The 26862-nt window shown below is 24.1% G+C and overlaps 1 protein-coding gene across 1 annotated transcript in view; it reads left to right on the plus strand.

The window, feature by feature from the left end:
- The window catches only part of LOC105359453 (uncharacterized), a 114186-nt gene that overhangs the window by 14231 nt on the left and 73093 nt on the right, over positions 1-26862 (plus strand). The window contains exons 2-3 of the mRNA XM_011496067.1: positions 13483-13515; positions 13615-13680. Of these exons, the coding sequence (XP_011494369.1) occupies positions 13483-13515; positions 13615-13680 (99 nt within the window). The remainder of the gene's footprint in view (positions 1-13482; positions 13516-13614; positions 13681-26862) is intronic.

A 26862-nucleotide genomic window follows, 5' to 3' on the forward strand; every position in this document is an offset into this window, starting at 1 on the left:
CTGATTTTTTAATTTATTTTGAAAATATTGAAAGTAAACATTCCATTATTTTAATGCCAAAGGTATAAAAGAATTTATACATAAAATTACCTCATATTAATAGAAGCCCATTAAGATAGATGACAGGTATTCAAAAAATAGTGTTTATGCTTTTGATTTTAGATGCTTATTTACTAACAGATTTTATAAACAAACAAAAATCTTTCTATATTTGTAATATTTTCTATATTCGCCTGTGAAAATCTTTTTCAAGAATTATTTTTGATGAAAAGAAGAAAATTTGTGCTGCTCTGTGTATGTATTTGGGTATATCTTCTGTCAATAGACATAAATTTTGATGATAATAAATTTATTGCTTTACTTTATTAAGTATAATACATTTTATAATAAAATGTAGATACAGTATAATCATAAAAATATTACGTATTCGTATTAAAATTAAAATACACAAATGCAATTACTATTTTCATTGTTTTTAAATCATGTATTTTTGCTAAGACTTATACAAGCATTGAAAAATATTGCAGTATATGTAAATATAATTTATCTTTAATATATTTATTTCCTTTTAGTTTAATGAAAAAATTGTACAATAATTTTATTTTTTAGTAGGAAGAATATTATAGTTCTATAGTTTGGGTATATGACGATTAGGTTTTTTGCATAATAATATTACCGAATTAAAAAAAAAATTTTTAAATTTATAATTCTCTCTCCAAAGGCATAAATATTATAATGAATGTAAATACATTTTCAATACATAACCTATAATAGATATTCCGAATAATAATGTTCTGAAACATTAATTTTTATGCTCGTATTAATTTATATACTTGTATTTTTATATGAATATAAATTATTTGTACAATTGTAGAGTATTTATATTTTATTATAAAATTGTAATTGATCTTGTACGTGAAAAGTAAAATAATGCAAATCATGAAAGGAATTGTTATCTTGTGCGATCTATAGTGACATGCATTTGCAGTATATTCAAGTTCAGTATATTTATTGAAGTGTAACTAACTATTAATTAACTAAATAATATTAAAATATTAAATTGGCATACGATACTATTTATCCTATTGTAAAATATTCTTTTATTCTTTATCTAGTTATATTTTATTTATACTAAATAAGCTCATAATTTGTTAAGGATTATAGTGCTGTGAAGCATAAATATGATTTCCATCAAATTATTGAATCAAACATATTATTAAAAAAATTTTCTTTAATGAAATACAATATGCATTAAATGTTCTACTTATTTCTGTTGTTTTATATTATTTAAATTTATGTGAATTTGACTATTATTGAAATTTATCACACGGACAAATGAATTTTAAATACAAATTTACAATTTAATTAAATCCATTGAGTATATAGCAATCTCAGTAATTCTGCATCATTTGTTATTTTATAGTGAAATTTATATTTATAATTTGATTTCTTCTTGTATGTATTTAAAAAGACAAATTATAACTCTCGTAGTAAATACTTTATAAAAACATTTGTGCCCAAATAAATTTTAGCCTTATTATTGTAGAATTAAATTATCAAAAAAACATATATATATATATATATATATAATGTATTACAACAATTGAAGGAGAAAACTATAAAAGATAGTGATATATTGAGTAAAGATTATTTCAAATTTTGTTTATGCATAATAGAGAATAATCTATTAACAAAGTCTGTTTTATAATGGGAGTAAATGAATTTTTCCATTATCGCCACGCCCTTACTCGAAATGTAATTCGCTCTACGCTAAACACAAATATCCTTCGTCTATCCGCACCCTAAGATTTTTTAGGCTCAGCAGCATTGTCGAATACCGAAAGCGTAAGATCAATTTTAAATAAGAAAGTGTCCTGCTTGTAAATCCTTTCATTTTTCAAATATGGACTGGGTGCGAGTAGAAGGAAAAAATTTCACTTCGTATACGGAAGATAAATCGCGGACGCAGGAAAAACTCGGGGGTTTGCAGCTGCATCGAGGGTGCAAAGGCGGCGCACAACTTGGCGCCGGTGAGTTGATAAGCCCCACCCTAACGTAGCGTTGAAAATTCTATTATTTTCTCGGGAAATGTAGTTTAGCCTTGGAGTGAATTTCGAACGTTTAATTCCTATTAAGTTTCATAGAAATTTGAGCTCTTTTGTTTAGATTTTTTAATTGATTTTCATGCTATAGTTGCATATATGTCGAATATTGATTGTATCACATTATATAAATTAGTATATAATGTATATAACATTATGTTTAATTTATATTAAAATATTTATATTTCATAAATTATTCCATTATTTTTTAGATTATTTTTCACATGAATTTATATATTATTTTTTTACTTTATTTGATAGTACATGGTCTTTTGCTTTTAAAAATAGCTTTGATATATAGGAATGCAGTAACATATCATGGCATATAATATACAAAATTACAAGATACTTAAATAATTTTAAAATTATTTATAAATTTACTTATAAATTTAAAATTAAATTATTTTAGTAAAATATTATCAGAATGCTTAAATTAATTATTGACTGGTAGTCTAAGAAGTAATATTTTACGAATATGAAATTAAAAAAACAATTGATGTAACTTCATGATTTCAAACTACTTACTCTTAATGTTGTCTATTAAATCTTTAAATTTCGTAAGTAATAGCATAAATTGTTAGTATAATTGAATAATAATAATTTTATAAAAAATTTTCTTCCAATATAATGATCTGACTTGTAAATTTATTGTTAAATTCTTTTGTAATATTAATAATTCATTTAATAAGATTTTAGATTATAGTAATATTTGAACCATAAGTCAAGGATATGATAAAAAAGTATTTTTAATTTTAATACAATATAAGTACAAACATAATTTTCCTGGAACTTTTCATTTTGTAAAACAAAGAAATATAATAATATAATAATTCATTATGCGCAATCAAGTTTTCATGCAATTAATAGTACATTTACAAATAAATTATAATATATTTTCATTCAATTTCGAAAGTGATGTATGCATTCATGATTACTAATTTGCAAGTACAAATTTTGTTTAATTTGCATAATTTTTATATGAGGTAATTTGAATTTTTCTTCTGATAATATATAAGTATAACGATACTGAAAATGTAATATAATTTACCAATCTTTAAAACATTTTGTTCTACGTTTAAAAAGATTTTTTTTTTTAGTTTTATTAATTATAATAAGATATTAACATTAATTGTATACATACTGGTATATTTCAATGTAACGTATTAGTTGATATAAATACTTTCATACCTTATAATTACAATAATAATGTCAAATAAAAGAATCTACATAAAAAACTATTCTTTAATCTATACTTAATACCAATGACAATTGTAATTGTTAAATGTTTATGTTTTTTATAAGTATAATCAAAATTTCGTTTCATATCAACTATCTTTTTTCTTTTATGCATCATCAATTATAGCGTAAAATATGTTATTTAATAACCAGTTGAACATAATAATTAGCAACTAAATTATTTATTAAATAATATTTTACTATTAAAACTTTTTATGAATCTCAATAATATTTCTTCAAAAACATAGTCTTATATAGTATTATATTAGTGCTGGTATGTTAAATCTATGTACAAATAAAATGTAATGACAAAATGTGAAACTTTTTATAAAAACAACAATGCATTGTTTTTTTATGTAAAAACAATGTATCAAAAAATCGCCTAAAAGATTTTTATTGTCAAATAATCGGAAAGGAATATTGAATGAAGACGTACGTAATAGCCTTTGAACGATCACTATATCATTCGGTTAATTTTTCCAGTGAATTCTAATAACTTTGATTCTTTCTTTCTTTCTCATCTTTCTCATCTCTCTCTATCTCTATTTCGCTCTGTATTATTACTATGTAAATATTTAAATTATAATTGTCATTAAATATTGTTAAAAAATTTTTTCTGTTATTTTGTTCGTAATGAAATTTGTATTACGTTTTATAGCTTATTTGTTGAAGAATTTATTCTTCTATAACAATTTTTTTATAAGTTTAATTTGAAATTTTCCATGTGAAAGATCCATTGTATCACGTAATTATTATTTTTCAACATTTGTAGAAAGTATTACATATTAAAAATTATTAATATAAATTTTTTGTATAATTATTAAGTCTTGATAAGCTGTTTAGTACTTCCAGCATTAATTATTGTTTGACTACAGCTGTTAATGTACTGTTAATAAATCCAATCTTTACACCGATTTTTAACTTAAAAATGAAAAAAAAAACAATAAGAAAAAAATTTTGAATGTCAGGATTTCAGACGTAAAATTGTATAATTTCTCTTTACTAACGAAACAGCAAAAATGTATACATCAAATTTAATGATAATATTTTTTCAATGTTCCATAGCAGGATATGGAAACGAGATTTCAGCGTTTTATTCTCAATATATTAGATTCACCAATCCTTTCTTTTTAGATGTTTTTTGCCCTTTTTTATATTTTTGTTTGTAAGATCCAGCTCTAAAAGTGCCTTTACCATATTTCAATAAAATCGTATAAAATTTTCTATTTTCATGAAAACACTCAAATATTAATGATGTTCCACAAAAAAAAAAAAAAAAACATACAATACTTGCACATAATAAGCAGTACAGTGAATTGCTTCAATGAAGCGAGTACACATTCATAAGATATCTTATATTTTATGTCTTATACTATTGTATTTGCTCAGGATTTTACTTTGGCTAAGTAATAACTATAGTTACGATAAGACAGAGATTTCCAATTTAGCGAATATATAAGAATTAATTTTTACTAATGTTCGTTTAAAAAATGAATAGAAACGAAAATGTAAGGAGATTGATTATTACTTAAGATATTGATACTTACCTCTCCCAATGCGCATATTAACATTGAGTGGTAGACTTATTGACGAGTCTAGTAAGGGGAGGTAGAATGAAATAATTTTTAAATAGAGAAAACATTATCAGCTCTTACATTCGCGTTTCCAATAACAAGAAAAACAAAACAAAAATTGAAGACACGTTTAGGTTAAAAGAAAGAAAATAACAAATGATACCAATTTCTCCGTCCATCAATATATGCGCAGAATTTCAAAGAGATACAATACAGAATGAATTACCTTCACATGGGAAAATGGTAAAATGACGAGCTTAGTTACAAGATTTACACGAATTTCTTACGAAGATAATTAACTGGATAGGGGACAAAGCGAGAACTCTAAGCTTGCTTGTCAAAATACTTTGATCCATAGCTTAATTCTTTTGAAAGTGTTTTTGTCCTTAATCGTGACTCTTTATCAAATAGTACTAATCGTCCTGTTCAAACATTATTTCAGATATGGAATCATTGAAATACGATTTCTCGAAATTTCCGACAAATTCTCCCCCGAGCACAAGTTTATAAAATAAAACGATAAAAGATAACGAAATAAAGATTAAGCAATATCTCCGTTGACAACTTTGTTCATTGAAATCGTATATAGTTTACTGATATCGTGAAATTTGTTAATCTCAGATAATTTGTGCATAATAGGACACTATAATGTGATTTCTTCAAGTTCGTCAACATGCCAAGAGTGCATAGCTGTACACCACATAGAATAACAACAAAATATGTTACCGTAGTCCCTATTTTCTTTCACCAGTCTATTACCAGTTTCTTTCAGAATTTTTGAGAATTATTAATAAGATATTAATTATAATAACTAAATAAGAAGCCTACCTATTTTCTTAACCAGAATCAAATTTACAATTTATATATTAGTAATTCAATGTTATCATTATTGACTGGTCTTTGATTTCGCATGTTCAGAAATTTGAAAGATAAGTGTGTCAAAAATTGATTTGCTTAAATCATTTCGAATAGGTCAGAAACAATAAGGATAACAGCCTGAATATGTCTAGTATTGTAACTTTTGAAAATGTAAGTTTTTATTGAATCTCGGAGAAATATGTGAGATTTTTCAAGTTTTTGTATTATATGAAAAATTAGCTTTTGTATTAATCCAATGAAATACACTTTTGGATATAAGAACGTTCAATTTCTGGGGCACATTGGGTTACTTCCGGAGGTTTCTCATCTCTTTCGTAATGCTGTATTAGGGTGAGTCACTGATAATTGAGGCTATTGTCTTTTCTAGAAGTTTAATAATGCTCATTGGATATATATATATATATATATATATATATACACACATATAACAGTAACTATAGCAGCTCACCTCCAAACAACAGCTGGTAATTCAAAGATGCAGTTATATCATATATGTTATTTCAATGTAGGATCTGATCATCAAATTTTGGAACTCGCGTATTAATCGCTACGAACTCGAGTAGAGAAATCAAGGATAATCAGCAAAGCAATCTTGATATAGTGTAACATTAATTAGAGAAATAGTTTACATTTAAATTAAAATCTGAAATTAAAACTTGTTATCTTTTAAATAGTGTTATTTTAACGAGCATATATTGCTAATATCATTTAAAAAATTACACATCAATGTTACTTTTCAAGATAATATTTTTTACCGAATCGCTTAATGAATGCAGTCGATCAATTATTTTTTATTTTTCATATTCCATTCTATGAATTTTTAATATGTATACATTACTGTTGGGAATTAGTTTGAATTATTTATTATCAATTATATTATATAAATATAAGTACAGATAAAATAGATAGGATAAACGATATTCTTTGATAGATCAGATATTCTTTTAAAGATAGGTATAAGAGATTTAGATGTTCGATCGCCGTGTACACGAACATTTTAAGTATTTTTGATTTTCTATCTCTCGTTTCATCTAACTTTGTATCTAATGTAAGAAGGCAACGCGTTATTAATTTTTTATATTAATAATTAAATAAAATTATGCACAATTGTTACGTATTGGTAAAAGAAATTGTAATTTTTATTTTACATTAATATATATGGGGTTTTATTAAAGATAAGTTGAAAATAGAATTTCATTTGTTTAAGCTATTCAAATAATACCGAATAAGAAGTTACATTAAAATTCAAAACTAAATATAATATTTGAAATCAACAGAATTATTATGTAATAAAGCACCTGAAAGACTTATTTAAGAAAACAATGGTCATGGATTTGCTAAAATTTTACTGTTTATCTATATAATATTACTATTATTATATAATCTGTTATTGTTATTTATTTTTTATAGTTGTTTAATTATTTTGTTTTATTTCTTGTCGATATTGAGTTTTTAATTGAATTTTCATTTTGTTATAATTAAATTGAATCTACTTAATTTATACTTCAATTCTTTTTTTTATGGGAATAACTGCTATTGATTACATAGTACTAAAGTGAATTATTCTTTTGATTTTTTTAATAATTTATTTTCTTATTTTGGATGCTGTACATTCGAGACTAATGAGTACGTAAGGGTATAATTTTAGTTTTTTAGAATGTTATTGGGCAAAAAAGAATATTATTGGAAATCGTTTCTACGTTTTATATTTGTTATACTGGCAAATATATTTTGTAAAGGCTGTTGGATTTATTGACGTGATACAATAATGAGTATCTATTATTTCATGTGTTGGGAATATATCATAATTATATATATATTGTTTTGCATCTTATTACAAGTCTGATATTAATTTCCACACAATGTATTGTAAACATTAAAAAAGTATTATCGTTATTAACTGTAAAATTATCTTGGTCTTACTTTGAATAAAGTATTTTGTTCAGTTATTGGAAGGTTTATATTTTAACAGAAATCAGGATTGCAAATTGTAAGAGTATTTCTCGCAAAGAAATTCTTCTATTATGTTATCTAAACTTTCAAAAAGTTGTACAACTTGAATATTTTATAAAATTACTGTTTCAAACTTGGAAAATTCATTCCCGAAACTTCCCATAAAGATTAACGAATTCCCAGAAGCTTAAAGAGTACCATCTCTATTTTCTACTTTAGTATGTGGTTAAACGAACTTATTGAGAATTATGAAAGTCCTTTGCCCACTTTAATACTTTCTTCCTACTATATTCTTTAATATAACGCAAAGCTTAGCATGCAGCTAATTATCAAAATTCAATAAAAAAGACAATAATCAATTTTTATACATTATTCAAGTGCGAAATAGCTAAATGAAAATAATTATAATCTTATCATATTTTCGTTCAAGGTAATGTGATTAAACAAAACTATTATCTGATTATTATTTAAACATTTTTCTGTCACTATTATACGGATAAAATTCGTGTAATGGATATGTAAATAATGCATATTTAATATATAATTTTTATAAAATTTAATAAAATAGACGAATTTTACGTGAAGTTTCAACATTATCATAAATTTTTAAGAATTAAATTTATTTAAGTTTATATAATTTAAGATTATTACGAACAATATACAAATTGATTATGATTTTACACATCGTTGCAGATTCTCCTTTATCCTATTCGATCTATCCATGTAAATTAGATTTGTAACCTCAATATCGAAAGGCTGTAGGCATAGTGACATGCTATATTGGTCAATGCATATCCCATAACCTAATTGGTGAGCAACTAACGGTCATTTGCGCATTAATGACGAAAAGAATTAATGATTGATTGCAAGATCGTTTCCATTGCTGATATAGTTTTCGTTTCCTTATAATAGAATTTTGATACATAGATTATTTACTTTTTTAATAAAAGTGCTTTATTAATTTCATTTTATTAGGCGCAATCGTTAATTAATATAATGTTAGAACATTAGTATTCGTTTATAAGGCATTGATATTACTGGATATCATTATCTTATTAAAATTAGTATAATTAAATTAATTAATTATAAAATATTATGCAGCATTTGTAATAGTTAGTTTTTTATGCTATTGCGAATTAGATATGAAGGTATATGTCAGAATACTAAGTTACTTAAAGTACGTATGCCCATTTGAGCTTTATTTTATTGAATTTAGTTTAAATAATTCCTTGAATGTATTGAAAATTAAACAAATTTTTTAAAAAACTTATTTTTGTATTTTGAACAATGTATGCATATTTGATTTTCGGTATTTTTAAATTTGTTAGAAAGATAAAATGAAACTCCTAAATGTTGTAAATCAATACAATAAAATTGTTAAAGATATTTATACAAATTATTAAAAGTATTGTAAAAGTTTAAAAAAATAATTTTTCATTTACAAATGAATACAAAATTTCAAATTATAAAACTTTTAATTGTTGTGTAATAGGGAAAATAATTGCGTCAAAGTGCATGTTATTCGTGATATAGAAAGCAACTTTACGCTAGTTATTCCGCAATACAATAACATTTCATTAGAAATGTTTCTGCTTTCCACAAATTGTTTTTTTTTTTTTTTTTTATGTAAGTAAATATATTTTTGAAAGTATCTATATTATAGTTATAACGAATGAACTAGAATATGCTTCTACGGGTAAAATTCATAAAAATATGATTTTCATGCTTATATCACGTACTTCGATAATGTTACAGAAAATTTTATTACTTTTTATATTTTATTACCAATATAATTGTAGTATTATATTGTAATATTATATTATAATAATATAATAATATAATATAATATATTATATTATAATAATATAATATAATATAATAATATCATACATGTATAATTTTGTGTAATGAAATGAGACGATTTTCTCGTAAACGTAATTCGTCCTTTATTTTGACTTTTGGCCACACGCATTATTCATGGATATTCGTCTTCGTTTTCTTCATCTTCATATCTTATTTGTCAGCCTTAACTAGTTAAGAAAGAAATTAAAAAGAATTGGGCACGTGTTCGCCTTTTGATAAATGTTCTTTCGTGGAGTTTACCTCTCTTCGAGGCCATAAATGTATGTAATAACAATAAATTTATTTCATTGAAAAAATATTGTTCTACAATATCACTGTAAAAGATAGTCAATAAAGTTGATTTAACATTTTCATTAGCGTTAATTAACTGAAAAAAAGGAAGTAAAAATTTTATTATATACACAAAGAAAAACTTTTATTTATATCATATAACTATGGTAAATAAATACTTGTGTTACAAATATAATTTTTTTCATTGATATATTTTTAAATTTAGACGATAATATAGAGTTTAATATTAAAAATGTGAAATTTATGTTGAAAATTATGGTGCCGTGAATGTAGAGGAAGAAAGCGAAAGGGAGAATTGAAACATAATGCTTAATTATACTTATATATATATATATATATATATATATATATATATATTACAATTTATATTTATTGTCACAAATTATATTAGCAAAAGGCTCACACAACGACTACTTTGCTCTCTCGGAGGGAAGCTAACTTGCCCTTCTACTTTGGTAAATAAAGAAACTCGTATACCTGCCACATAATGTACGAATTCTCTCACTCTCATAACCAATCCCACTAGGATCTTAACAAAAATTTAAATTGAAACACTCTAAATATAAAAATATATAAATTTTTTCGAGACGAATTAATTTATTTCAAACAAAATGCATTAGTTAGTTTTATTTTTATCAATATTTCTATCCTAAGAATCTAGGTCATTTATTTTATATTATATTTCGTAAGTTGTGATAATTTTTCTTATTTGTTCGATTTTTTAAAAGATATCATCATTTATTATAATTAATTCATAGAAAATTATTAAAAGAAAACTGTTGTTTATGAATTTTACTGATATTTTTGTAGCATCAATGTCTGTGGTATTGTACATGGCTGTTTGGATATGAATAATTTGGTGTAAAAATTGTTGTCTGACCTACTTAAGTCAGGCAACGGTTATTGTTACAAAGTTTTACCTTTTATCGTCAGCTTATCTAAAATAATTAATTGTTTCTTAATTAAAATATGATATAAAATTCGTTTGGGTTACAAAAGTGTGATTATCCAGTAAACATTGATTATTAATATTTTTTGATAATAATAAAGAAAATGAACTCATTTCATTATAATTATCTTGTGTATATTGTTATTAAGGATATGTTAAATGAGTTGATATTACACATTACAAATAATTTTCCATATAAAAATTTTAATGGAGTATATAAAAATCAGTTTAATGGACAGTTTTTTGTTTCATTTAAGAAATTGTTTTAAAACCAATGTATTTTCTCAATGGTTTTTGACTTTTTGACTTAATATTTGAAGATCATGTAATATTAGTTTATTTATGTTTAATTAAAATAAATGAATCCATAATTTTGACATTGTTATTATAGTGAAAGCTCATCAAAGTCATTCAAATAATTATAGTATAAGTTAATTTTCATTGCAAATATGTTCTTTGCGTTCAAAGACGTTTTACTCTTCAATGTATATAAGCAATGCTAAAAATATATGAAAAATGTTAAATTACAACTGTTATATTTCCTTTCTGGTTAAATGCATCTGTGTACGTTGTTTTTTCAACTATGAGATAGATTTCAAATATTTCCTTATTTCTAATATTGTAGTATTACATATGCAGGTGTAATATAACGAATGAAATATCTCTTTAAATTATTCATATAAAATTAGTCAAGAAAGCAAAGAAATATAAAAGCTCGTGCATTTCGAGTGTACTTTCAATCCAGCTGCAATGAAAATCTAGTTGACCGCACAGAGAACTCGCAAAGCGACGTTACTTTTCTTTTACTTTTTCGGCTCGTCTTCGCTGTAGATGCGCATGCGTTTGCACGCCTTTTGTATCGATAATTTATTATTGTAGTGTGCGTAATTGACGAATGCGTTAATATGATTGCAGTTTATACGTTGCTCTAGACTTTACGTAACGTTAATATAAAAGCGAGAGTACTCTTTGTCGTCTCGTGAGCGCAATCAAATGAGACAACACGCCCACGTTTCTTTTGCAAATTTCCTCTTTATTGCTACGTGTGATGACTAGAAGGGGTTTCATTATCAAATCTTTATTTTGCCTTAGAATTTATTAGAAAAGACTGCGTAGAATATTGAGGAATGGAATGTAAATATTAAAAAATTAATGAAAGTACTTTGGCTAATGTAGAATTGTTAAGTTTGTCGTTTTGTAAGTCATTTCATTCTTTATAATCGTTCATACCTACATGAACATTTTTACCATTTTTTATATCACTAAAAGGATTTTCGTATTATAATTGATTTGAAAAATTTCTATTATAAATTTACAATTATAAATTTACATTTATAAATGTAAATTCTCAATTAATTAAAAATATTTCATCATTCAATGCTATTTTGTGAGTATAATCACTGTTTCTAGGAAATCAAATGAAAATTTTATAGTCAGATGCTGTAATGCTTTTTGTTGAAGGAAAACTATTTTGGAAAAAGATTGAATGTTTGAATAAATTAACTTATTAACTTTAAATGGTTAAAATATTAAGATAAATGTTTGTTTATAGTTAATGTTATCAGTACATTAGATTTAGTTTCGTTGCATCTGTATTCGTTTTTTTTTTTTTTTTTTTTTTTTTAAATTAAACAATCATATTTATTGCTACATCTATAGTCTGCCTAGTAGTGCTTAATCTATTGTAAAAAATCAATTAGAATACCAGCACTAGTAGCGTTGAGTACTATCGTATCTCTTGGCTAACTATTAGATGGCTGACTTTAGACTATTATATTTCAGCTTCTCTCTCCTATTATTATTTTTTTTTCAAACAAAAAAATTCCATCTTTATTGCTTTAACAACAGATATAATGTCTTTTTTCTTCTTTATTCTTTATATTTTTTCTAGATTTTAAAAAATTTTCAATATTATGATTATAGATTACAAAATAGTTTATATATTAATTGTAAAAGCTTCAGAAAAAAATCTATACATTTTAGGTAATAATTGTCATCGGTATGAGAGGTTCTTGTGGCAAATCAAGAATCTATCTTCGATTTTATATTAAGTTTTCTTAAAAATTGATTTTTGTTATAAAATAATTCCTATTTCTAATATAATAATTTATTATGAAAGCAGAAGAAATCTTTTTTGATGTTGTTGAAAATTTAACCATTTGTCCGTGAAAATTCCTTCAAAATTCTGGAAATAATTTTATACATTAATTAGATTTAATTAAAGTACTTTTTTTTTATTATCATTGAAAGTTTCGCATAGAAGTACCTAATATATTAATGATATATTTATTAATTATTTACATCTTACACTGTATATTTAAATAAATTAGTTGGCCATATTTAAGAATAGAGTACATGTATCTATTAATGGAATTCAATTGTATGAATATAACGTTATTTGTCTTGTATATTTTATATTGCTTTAAATGATTTTATACGAAGAATTTTTGAAATAGTTTTCTATTTTATAATACACGATTTATTTCGTATTAGTACCTATCATGAATTGATAAAGTGATATTTTATCTTATTTATTAAGCATTTTCTTATATTTTCTGAAGTGAAATTTCACAGTATTGTGTATCTACGCCTTTTTTTCTCTTTACTAATTTGTAATATCTTTTTGATGTTTCAGATCTGTGTGGTTAAGCTGAAAGATGATCCAAATGTAAGTAAATACATGTGCCCTATATTTCTTACTAAATTATAAAATAAAATAATTGAACAATAATTAATAGCAATAACGTTTTTGTAAAATTATTTATAGAATACAGATATTTTGGAACGAATACGGGATATTCAGCTTCACATTGTTTCACTTGGAAGGTGGCAGGTAAAGAATTTTAATCATACTTAATTTCTGTACCTTTTCCATTAGTAGTTTTTTCTTGTTAAGTAATTAAGAATTAAATTAAATATATTTAATGTTGAGTAAATATATTGTATGGATGATTAAGTTATTCGGTAAAGTTTTGGCCTATTTCGATGTAAAATTTTATTTAAAAAAATTTATCTTACGTAGTTTTTAGAAAAGTTTTTAGAATAATTTTAATTTCATCAGTTTTCCAATTTGCATTTCAAATATGTATTTATAATTTAATGCAATATGCTTCTTTTTGTATAATTTTAAAATACTCAACATTATTTCACGTTTATTAAACTTTTAATTTTTTGATGATTGAATTCGACATATTTGATTAAAATTGTTAATGCATCAATAAATACTGGAGATTTTCAAAGTAGTTTTACATAATTAGATAATATTGTCAAAATTACGTAAAATGTAAGCTTATTTCATTTATTATTTGATAATATGGAATAATACCTGAAAACATACTGAATAGATACATATTCGTAATCATCGAATTTATTCGAATATATTTATTGGAAAATATAGTTTTATACTAATTTGCGTGTGTTTGGATTTCAAATGTTTTCAAAAGGAATTATCAGGCACCATTTATTCAGTGTATTATATATTACAAACATAAATTATATCAGAAGGATGTTCGTATTAAATTTGCACAAAATCTTGTCTCGTATTTTTGTTTCTATCAAACGAATTTTCTATTTCGAATAATTCTTATAATAAATCTTTCGTATATTAAACTTAAAATACAGGATATTGAATAAATAAAAATTATAAATATAATTGTTTCTAAATTTCATTGGCTAAGTTGTAAAGGCTTCTTTGGTTAAAAAATTGTTCGAATCTACTGTGTTTACCGTTAAACTTTATTTAAAAACTTTGTAAAACTTTTAAAATTATTTCATTCAAATTACTTTCTTATACAAAAAATATATATAATTTATATAAATACTAGGCAGAATTGGCATAGCCGATTGCAATTTTCTTTTTGACTCTTACATAACGAAGACCGCAAGAATAGGCCACTAATTGTCCATGTAAAATAATTGGACCACAAAAGCCCGAATAATAATGAAGTATATTTGAAAGAAATGCAGGAAGTTTTTTAAAATGTACGGTTACACAGGCTATTCATGGCATTTTCTACCATCCTCTATGCAATAGTAAATAGCGTAAACAACGGCAGGATGAGGAGTGAGCGTGAGAATTCTTAGGGGACGTAACCGAGAAATATAAAGCGAGCTAAAGCAAAGAGAGGAAGTCCGATGCACTGGTCGTTGTCAAGTCCATCGACGTTGCGCCTCTCTTATTTTATTTATAAACTCCCAGGCCTTGGGAATGCGCTCGTCGATAAAGTAGGAAGACCTTCTTACTGTATTAACGAGACATTCGTAGGCTCAAGAATAGTTCAAGCTTTTAAATCGAATTACGTGGAAGCCATTTCCATGTACTTTGCCTTCTGAATGTGAGTCGTCGTATTTGAATTTCAAGGGATGGTTTTTTTTTTTAATTTTGTGATGGGCAGTAGCAGCAGCGGGAAGGTGAAACGAGTGCAAACAGTTGGTAACGTTGGATCTATTAAACATTTTGAAACATACACATTTTAAAATCCTTTTATCTTATAAGGTGGTGGTTTTCATAACACATGCCTTATGTACTCTAATCATCGAATATTTGATATTGATACTCAACAACATCATTTAATTTGGGAACGTTGTATAATTCAATTTGCACGAAAGTTCGTTTTTTATTTAATATCTTACTTTGATCCAAGGAAACGTGACAACTGCTTTAAATAGAAGTACGTTAAAGTTAATATATTGCTTATAAAACATTGATAGATATGTTTATGGATATTACGATGATATACAATTTATAAAAAAAATTAAACGCATGCCATAAAATATGCGCACAAAGTAAATATTAAACAAATAACGTTTAAATTAAATTTCGAAAATGTTGGAATCAATGCATTTTACAAGTTTTGCTCATTTTATTCTATTTAATATACTCACTTAATACTTTGATAAAGAAATAATTTATTTCTAATGTTTTCTTCATTTATTTAAAGTAAATACGTAATTGCATTATATGTTGTATATAATATATTCCGGTACTTGATTATACTAATAACTAATGATATTAATTTCTAATGTAATTTAGACAAAAAATTACAATTATAATTAATATGTTTTATTTTATAAATATATGATATTAACATTTTTGTTTCCATTTAATTTTATAAAATTTTGAATACTCAATTGCAAGATTATAAAATATGGAAAATCATTGTTCGACCAGAAAAAGTTTAAAGTGATTGAATCATAATGCTAACAGTCGATGATAAAAACGATTTTAATTTAATATGGTTGTTTGCGTGCACTTCTTTCAAATATTAAAGACTACTCTAATTATTTACAAACAATGTTTTTTTTTTAGAAATATATTATTTATATTTCAATTTAAAAATATAAAGAAATCTTAAATTAAATATTTGTATATATTACTAACAGATATTCATAAATATTTATTTAATAGATTAATCGAAATGAAAACAATATCAATTGATTAATTTGTTTCTATAGTATTACTTAAGCGATATAATGCTTATTAATGATTTTAATTAAATGTGTAATGTTTACAATGTTCCTATGTTTTTTTTTTGTAAGAATTAAGAAAATTAAACATTTCTTTGAATCGTCAACTCATAATAAATTTATTTGAAAATTCATGGATTTTCAAAATTATGATCAATAGAAGTCATATAATTTTTTCCCTTTAATTACAAATAATCATATATAAATATTTTATAATTGTTGATATAAATTCAATATTATATATAGGTAAGAATAATATATTTGTAGAATTTTCTTTTCAATTAGTATAGTTTACAGAACTGATATTGCCATTAAAGAACATAAAATTCGTCAGTATTGCATTTTTACTTCCTAAAGAAGATTATATTTACTTAATGTCAGTAATAATAATAAATGTTTTGTAAAATAAATTCTTAAAATCTAAATAATTTTTTCATGAGTACATATAGAATTTTATAAAAAATGAATGGTATGTGCTAGAATAATTCATAATACACACATCACATATAGATTTAGATAAAACGAATTATAACAATAAAATTATTGAAAAATAGTTTAACATAATTGTTGCTACTTAACCCAAAATAGATTATGTGTAAGGATTGTATGGAGTTATGTAATATAATAAGGAATTTCGTATATTGCAAAATTATATTATAATCTTAAATTTTTCAAAGTTTCTAATATTAGTTAAAAATACACACGGAATTAATTATATTAATTTTTTTTATAACTATTATTAAAAAATAATCGATATTTACCTTGATGACATATTTATATATTTTTTCATATAAGTTTCATTGTAAATTATCAAATTTATCATATAATTTCTGATTATAGATTTTCGTTTAAAATTAATGTCAAATATAAAATTAATTATCAAATATGAATATTTATTTAGAAAATGTGAAATCATTTATCATCAACAAATATATATATTTAAGAATCCTATTAATATATAATATAAAATTTTTAATTAATTACATTCTACATCATTATTTATAATGATAAATTACATTTCTGTATTTAAATATCTATGAAACAATTTTATAATTTGTTCCATTATGAACATTATAATTAAACAGAATTTTCCATTAATACAAATATTCAATTTACTAAATTTTTCATCTTAAACATTTATTTAATTTTAATTTGCAAACAATGTTAAATAATAATAGATGCAACTAGTAATTCAGTTAGTAATTTTTGAGATAGATTATATGGATCATTTTTCTTCTTCATGCAGAATTTTGGTTATTTAGTTTGAATTCATGCAAATTTGTTGGCAAATTATATAGTATACAGATGATGCAAATATCAGAGAACGTGAGCGAGTAGAATAAAACACCTCGATTATGTAATGCTTCAACCCATTCGAATAATTTCTTTCAATTCTTTATTGTATTCAATGCAATAGAATATTATTATTCACACATCTTAATTTATCATTGGAAATATTGTTTTCTACATTATTTATAAAAGAATGTTTAATATACATTAAAAATTTTATTTCGTTTTTGAGTGAACTTACTACATTTATATGAAATACTTTTTAATAAATAATTCCATATTTTTACCAGTGATTCGTTGAAAATATTTTTTACATTATTGCATATTAGAATATATGCAATGAATACTAAGTAGAATACCGCGGGGAATGTAATTCTACTTTATTACCTTATTTTATACAGTATTTTAAAAATCTACACATTTAAATATAAATTTAAATTGCTTTATAAATATTATAGGAAAAACAAGAAATGTTCTCTTAAAAATTGTTCATAATAGCAAGATCTATTTTTTAAATTTTCTTTTATGATGCCTAAATAAGTGTAGCCAGTAGAAACTTCTTTTGTATTTACTTTGTTTTGCAATTATTTCTTTTGTAAATATATTTAATCTTAAATCTCTTTTTTTGATTTTTATAAATCTATTATTTTTATGAACACTATATTTATTTATAAACAAATTTATTCAAGCGCAACTTACGAGTCTAACAAAATATAATAGCTTTATTGTAATGTAGCATTAAATACTGATTTATAGTTTCTTAAAATAGAGTATTGACATTATTCTAAATCAACAACTATATTGATTTGTACGTTTGATTTTTTACGTTGATATGAATTGCAAATTATGATGCCACTTAAGAGATTAAAAATCGTTAAATTGATTATATTAATTTTATTTGTTGAACAAAAGCAAGATTATTATACACCAAATGAAAATGAGAAATAATCAAACAATCGATTAGACGCACAGAACGAATTTAAGAATGATGTAATTGAAATAGCTACTTTGATATTTTTTAATGATATAAATGTTTTTATTATCAAATTAACGAAAAATTAGTTAATATGCCGATAGCCATATAATTATATTTGAAATATTATTTTATATTACTAATATAAATATAAAAATAAATATCGTGTATATATATATATATATATATATATATACTTGTATTATTTTTTGTCTTTGTAAATTAAAAGTAAAGCTAATTATTAAAAATTTAAATAATTAATATTTAATTTTACTACAAATTTATTGAATCAAAGATTGAATACTTATTACATTAATGAATTTTAATACTTAAATGATGAAATTTAAATCTTTTATACCTTTAAAAAAGAAACAAAAATTCATGAATTAATCTAGAGGAAATTCGTAATACACTAGTTTTGTTGTTGTTGTTGTTGTTGTTTTTTTTTTGTTATTTCATTAAGTTTAATTATTATTAAACTATTTGACAATGTTTTTATCCGAACACTCTTATTTTTTATTGAATATTTTTTTTATGCAATTTTTTTTTTTATTTCATTCGTGCCAGCATATACATCTTTCCAGTGATTTTCAATTTTGACAATACCCACTAATGTTTTTTTTTATATAATTATGCATAAATACACCTGATATGATACTTAACAGTATTTGATGTAAATTATTAAAACTTATTTATTATTTTTTTTGTCAACAATTAGTGGATAACAACAACAGTCTTCCGTGAATTAGTGAAAATTGTTGTTGAATGACCTTTTACATGTTTTCGTAACTTCCATTATTGTATTGAAATTAAAATATTTGTTATTTAATGCTTATAAATGTAGAAGATTATGTTCAATAACGCTTTTATTATGTATCATACATTTATAAGGAGCAAAAAATGACTTTTTTACTTATTGTTAATAAATGAAGTACCGACAAAAACATTTTCGCGAGCGTTAATTAATTGCTATTAGTAAATTATATATTCATATAATGATAATATTATCTGATGCAGCTATTGATAAAAAATTAATTGGTTCTTTAAAAGTTGTGCAATTGCCAAATAGTACATATTTTATAAAAAATGCTAATAAAAACAATCAAATAATATGTGTAATGCCAATTCGTACATGAAATGGTTTGCATTCACTTAAATCGACAAAACTAATCTATTAATTATTTTGGTTGATATCTGCGCGAATCAGGCTATTCATATTAAATAGGCGTATTATGAAATGTTTATAACATGTATTGGAAAACTGTCATTCATCAAGTCAATTTTATTGATTTAAAAATTTCTTCTAATCCTGCGCGCATGGGACAGATAGTACGTTTACGAATGAAATTAAAAAGTATGGTTATGAAGTCGTTTATGTGACATTTTTTGTTATTTTATTACCTGCATTGTATCATAAATTCTTGATTATTTTAAGACATTTATTTGTCAGCTGTATGTTCGTAGAACTTTGAGTTCGAATATTTTTAAAAATACCGTATTCTGTGAGTGATGGGTAGTGATGATATTTATAAAAACATGTGAAGATTTTTCTGTGTCTAATTATTAGTCTTTATAAAGAACTTTTTTTATAATTAAAATAGAATGAAATAATAAAAGGACGATTTTTTTGTCGACTGAAAATAAATTTTGTTCTTTATATGTGTTTTTATAGATGCCTTTTTGTATTTGAATTTTATAATTAACTATTAATAAATATATAATACATTTATTTACTGGGTTAAAAATATTTTTCACAAAATATATTATGGATAATGAATGGAAATTATGTACATATCGCAAATTATGGCTTTGGTTAGATAATTAAAAAATACTTGTATTTAATTTATAAAATTTAAAAGAAGTGTAAAGTTTTCAATCAGTATCATTATAAACATTTAAAATTTTTTTACATTATTTTGATGTTTTTATTTTCAACGTGAATTATTTATTCGAGATTTATGTAAATTACAAATGTCAATTAAATTCAACAAAGAAGAAATTTATTGTAAAAAACCTCTAAAAAAAGAGATTAAGAACGATCTCAAATACAAAAAAAGTTTAGAACTTTTACTTTTCATACGATTTTATATTTACCAACTATAATGTAGGAATAGAATTGAAATTTTAAACTCAAATAAACTTGGAATATGTTTCACAATATTTCGTAAAATTCATAATTTTAAAGAAAGAAAAAGCATTGGTATAATTATTTGACAATTGATATTATAATATCTATCGTCTAACTCGCAACTACGAAGTCAGTATTCTACATAAGTATATTCAGATAACGTCGTGGTTTTTGGCGTCGTGGTTGTTATCGAAGCAAAATCTGACATTGCCGTAGTTCTAAAATTCGTGGGCGAATCGGCGAAACGGCCGGAAATCAAAATGCAATCATCACGGTGCAGCGCGTAAATGTAGTAAATGAACCGAGGCGCATAAATCTCTTGGCGCTGGGAAATTGATCGATACTACCACGGCGCATCCTTGCCAGCGTCCTTGCTTGAGTTTCTCAGTGCCGCTCAACCTAATCCTCAATCTCATCTCGAGTTATTGTTTAAAACAAGCGATATTCACGAAATATCTAAATTTAAGGATCTTGTGCTTCTGCTTGAGGATTCCTATAGCACTTAACTAGGGTGATCATACTGACAGCGGAGATTTTTCTTAGCTTAAATAACTCAAAGATTATTGCATATGAAAATTATAGAATAGTCGTCAAAGGGAAATGTAATATTATTTTTACTTACCTGTTTTTGTCAAATATTTCATTATATTTCATTGCAGAGAACTTGCTAAAGCCTGTAATCCAGTTATTTTTCCAAAACACTACATTCTAATTCTTATAAAATTAAAAATTGCAATGTTGAAATTTATCGAGCACTTTTCTAAGCTGAGAAATTTATTCTTATCGCTAATTTTAGTAATAATCAATATTGTTTTTATAGATTTTGTAGTGGTGTTACTTTATGTGATAAAGAATTCAATAAATTATTAAATACAATATTGTAGTCCTTTCATTATTGTATTTTAATACTATTGTAGAAATAATTTATTTTTATTGAATATTCTCAAATTCTCACGGCATTGTTATACAAGTTGTATAAATAAATTGTTTAAATAATTAACTTATAAGTCAGAATTTCGTAAAGATGGTTAATATAATAAATAAGAAAATGTAATGTATATTTAGGGGTACGTTTGCAAATATGAATTTATAAATTATAGATAAAAAAACAATATTAAGATAAATAATTTTTGTAAAAAAAATTTATATAAATTTCAAAATAATTAAACTCGGTAAGTACATTGTTAAAAATGTTATTCATCGAATTATAAATTTAATATTTATATAAAAATCTTTATATATATATATATATATATATATATAAGATAAATTTATATTATCAGCAGGCAATTTTCTATCAAATATGTGTGTCACTAAACTTTTGTATATGATTATTGTGATAATAACGATTAACGGAGTCAAGCTTTTAATACAAGGTTCATTTCTCTCAGATTTACTTGAAAGACGTATAATATAACTTTTGAATTGGAGTTTTATTTGAAAAGGGATCTAAAGTGACTATACTTTTCCTGTTTCAAAATATATTTTCAGATTTAAGTTCTCGAAAAGGTATGTACTTAATATAGGGCATCGTGCATCGATCTGAATCTTATTGCGAATAAAACTTTTTATACTGCCTAGGTGCAAAGTTGCAGTTTGGAATCTTCATGTAATGATTTACTACTTCGATAATGAATACTAAATGCAGTGAAGTTAGTAATCAGTACTGTATCCTTAGGCAAATCGTCTAATGTATATATTAATTAGAAGATTACAAAAGTTTATTAAGTACTTGATTTTGACGAAATGTAGGTTAACATGATTATGCGGTCCATATAATTATAATTAATGTTCATCGTTTCTATTATTCAAAGGATCGCAATGAAAAAATTCTTTAAATCTTGATCCCAAAATTATTACTAATAAACTTCGGTAATCATTTTAGGTATTCATTTTCATACTATTCACGTAATAACAATAATGAATACATGTAATTTATACTCTTATTTGAAATTTTATTGAAAAAAACTTATTTGAAATCCTTTACTTGAAATTTATATTACTGCTCCTCTCATTTTGATTATCGAAAAAAAGATTATTTTCTAAAAAACGAATCGTTATTTTTAAATAATACAACGTACTAATAAAACTCGGTAAAAGATTTTTATCGTGCAAGGTAAGATAAATAGTAGAACACTGCATTTATTATCATTTTAAATTTTGGTGTGCACATTTAATATGTAAGGGATGAAATTGCATAACTATACCCACGTACTATATAGAATTCATAATTACGTTATATGGGCAAATATTTTATTAGAACGCTGCTGCGTATGAATGCTGTTCTAGAATTAAATTTATTAGTCGCTCAGCTTCCACATAGTGAAAAGAAAAAATGATTAAAGATTGTAATTGAATTGTAGCTGGACTTATCCCTTGATTTTATTATTAAGCCAAAATATCGTTCCTAATTAGGGAGAATTCGCTAATTAAAGGGAAATTTCAGTTTCAGAGCCGTCGTGTCGGTATGAACAGTCGAGATATGGAACCGCGAATGAAATAAGATACACGATTCGTCTGATATATCTATGAATTTTAAGGCTCAAGAATGTACTTTATAAAGTCGAGGGATCGTTAAAGTTTCCGTAGTTCATGAGCGGAACTGATGGTTGTCGATTCGGCGCAACGGGACTTGATAATTTGATAATTCATTGTTGGAAAGTTTTAATCGGGCCGACGACGATACGTTGCTTTAACGAACTTCGACGCGCGTAATTGGTTTTTTCACTCGGGCCCTTTGATCTCGTTGCTCTTCATTTGAATCCCAGCGCTCGATGAATTTAACTCAGCATCGGGTCATTACAAATATAACACAAGCGCGTCAACCTTTTCTTAGCAAAGTTTTTAGAACAATTTTATTCGATTGATTTTGACACTTTTAATTTTTTAACGATGACTCAATGATTCATTACTTGTCGTGCATAATTTTTTAGTGTCATTTTATTGTTGTTTTGTTTTAAAGCAATATTTAGTTTTCTAAAAGGTGATAGGAATTCGATACATAATTACGCTACGATATTCTGATCAGCTTTTCTGTTAACATTAATTTATTTAAGTCAGAGACCATTGAGAAATGTAATTAAAAATGAAACAATAATTATACACACCGTTAATTTGTATAACAAAAGTGTAGTAATAAAACAGAATTGATTTTAAATATAGGCGATTAAATATTGATGATATGATTAGTAGTCATGCAACATGTCTTTCACGCAACTTTACTACTTCAAATGGTTCTTTGTAATACACACACGCGCGCACGCGCGCACGCGCACACAGAGAGAGAGAGAGAGAGAGAGAGAGAGAGAGAGAGAGAGATAACTTGCAGTATATAGTCTGTAGTATATATTTTTAAGAATTTTCGTATACGTAATTAGTTTTCAACCGTACGAAACTATTATTTTGTTGTCGTTTTCAATCAATCATAATATTCTTCTGATTTATATATAATTTGCATTTATAAAATGTGTTTAGGTAGTTTAAAAGAGAGTTGATGAGTTACAAAGTCAAAATTATTTCGCCAATAAATTAAAAGAAAAACCTTAACTTGGTAAATTTTATAACAATGACCCTAATATGACGGAATGGTCGATATGTTCATTTTATATTTAATCAAGCATATTACATTTTCATATTAAATTGTTACAATAATTTAAAATTCTTATCATAATCGTAATACAAATCAAAGATTAAAATTACAACAATAAACAATTAATTTATCAATACGATGAAAGGATTTTTTAAAATTTATATACATTTATATATATACATTTATATATGTGTATATATATACTTCTCTTATTAATATTTACGTAAAACTTAACAAATATTTGTAAGTTTTTATGATAATTACTCGAGCAATCATAATATAATTAAAAATTAGCAAGTAGAACAAAAAAGATAACTGTATTAACAATAAAAATTTTGTTTTTAAGACTGATTTCAAGGAAATATAAGATAGTGAATAACAAGTGTGAGCGTCGTTTTTCTAATATATTAATATTTTAATAATGAAACTTAATTTCTAATCAGAAATTTATAAGAAAAATTAATCACAATTTTATATATAGATTTTTTAAAATATAATATTTATTAAACATTTGACTTTGATAAATGTTTGATAAATGATAAATAGAGATTTTTTAAAATCTTTCAGTGGTTATATTACTGATATATTATGTAACAATATATTTTCAAGAATTTCTGTAAAAATAATTTTTGACCTTAATTAAATATTTTTTTTTTTTTACTTTATTTGATAAAATGTGAGGAATATAAAGTATACATTTTTTAACGCAGAGAATTCTATTTATTTTTTTATTAAAATTAATAAACTCCCAATTAGAATCCATTAACTTAATTAAAATACAACTAAATTACGAAGTTCAAAATAAAAATATTTATTTTGGTAATTTTTATCGTAATTTTTTAATCTAAAAAATAAGAAAAAATTATGTAAGTCGATTCTAATTCTTATAATAGCTAGTTAGAATGTATATATATTGAGTTTGTAAGAACTTGGAGCTATTTGGACTGAAAGTTTTTTCGGAATTGTGTCCGCAAATAGAAATAAAAGTCATTTTGACTAAAAGGTGGTTAAAGTTTTTATAGTACTTTTTATTCCTCTTATAGTTTGTAATAAAATTTTCGTTAGATTTAATCGGCATATTTTAAGCCTTCAACTTTTTTCGCTCGTCTTTGTCATTTCATCGATCGATCCGAGCTACTTTCCGCATTTCCACGTTCCATCTATCAACTGTCTTTGTTACTTTACAAGGGCTGTTAACACTTTCGGCGAATAAAGCAACTTCTAATTCTTTTCTAATTCGCGTGATCTTTATTATTTATTCCTATACTATATCTATTAATAGTAACTATTTCTATTAATTTTGCAGCGTAAACAGCACTTTGAATCGAGATGTTAATCGCAGGAATTGAAATTTCCGTCATTATTTTGTATGCCTTAACTTGAGATGTATCTTTCTACTAAATTATTAGTAATTAATTCTTCGTAAAGGGATTTTCAGAAGCCATGCTTTCACTTGAAGGGCATTAGATGCTGATAGGTTTCTAAAGTATTGTAAGCTGTGTATTTACGTCATGTACACCAGAGCTAGAGACTGATAGAATGAGCACTACGAAATCTTGTCTGTATGTATATTATGGTAATAGGTTCATTGTACCGAATAATTCTTATTTTGTTATAAAATATGATATATTATTACATTATAAAATATTATAAAGCTTTATCTGAACTATAAGAAATATAATATTTGCAGTTCAAAATTAAAAAAAAAAAGAACATATTAGCAATGTTATACGTGAAATGGCTCTTATAATGAAACATTAAAGGCAGACACATACACAACAAACAATTATGTTACTTTCAATTTTCTGCTTATTGAACGATCAATTGAAACCAATTAAATTACAAATATTGTTAAAAAACGCAGCACACTTTGTTTTAATAATGAACCCAATACAGTAGAATGAATGACTATTAAAAAATTTTTTTTCTATCATTTTTTAAATCTCATCCATTTAAAAGATCATTATGAATAAAAATATAGAAGTAATTTAATACAAAAAGTATTAATACAATATTAAGTATTAACATAATTCGGATAAAAATACGTATTGTAAAATTCTTTTACAAATTTCTTTACAACTTCACTACTTTGTTTACAAATAGTTTATCTAAGAATTTTATATCTCGAATTATTGAAAAAAAATTGACACTTTTAAATATGAATTATTTAAAACAAAACAAAATTATCTTGATTATTTCTTAAAGGAACATATACTCTATTTCAAGTTTTTAATTACTTTCATAATTGAAAATTATAGTACACTGATAAAAATAATGTAGTAAATGTTTCAACAGTAAATTCAATTTTCATCAGTTAAACTTAGGTCTTAGATAACTCGTGGCAATCTGCAGATTTAATTTTGTACTTTTTATATATAATGCATTAACCGGGAAGAAAATATACAAATAGTTATTTTTAATTTTTAAAAAATTTAAAGACTAAAGAAGCTGCTATTTCGATGATAATAAAATTACATTATATTATATATAATGTAGTTAAAATATTATCTTAATTGCGTAATAAATAAAAACAACATAATCAGATAACATTGTATCTATGGCTTAAATA

Source organism: Ceratosolen solmsi, unplaced genomic scaffold (assembly GCF_000503995.2).
Source record: "Ceratosolen solmsi marchali unplaced genomic scaffold, CerSol_1.0 scaffold11, whole genome shotgun sequence".
NCBI lineage: Eukaryota > Metazoa > Arthropoda > Insecta > Hymenoptera > Agaonidae > Ceratosolen > Ceratosolen solmsi.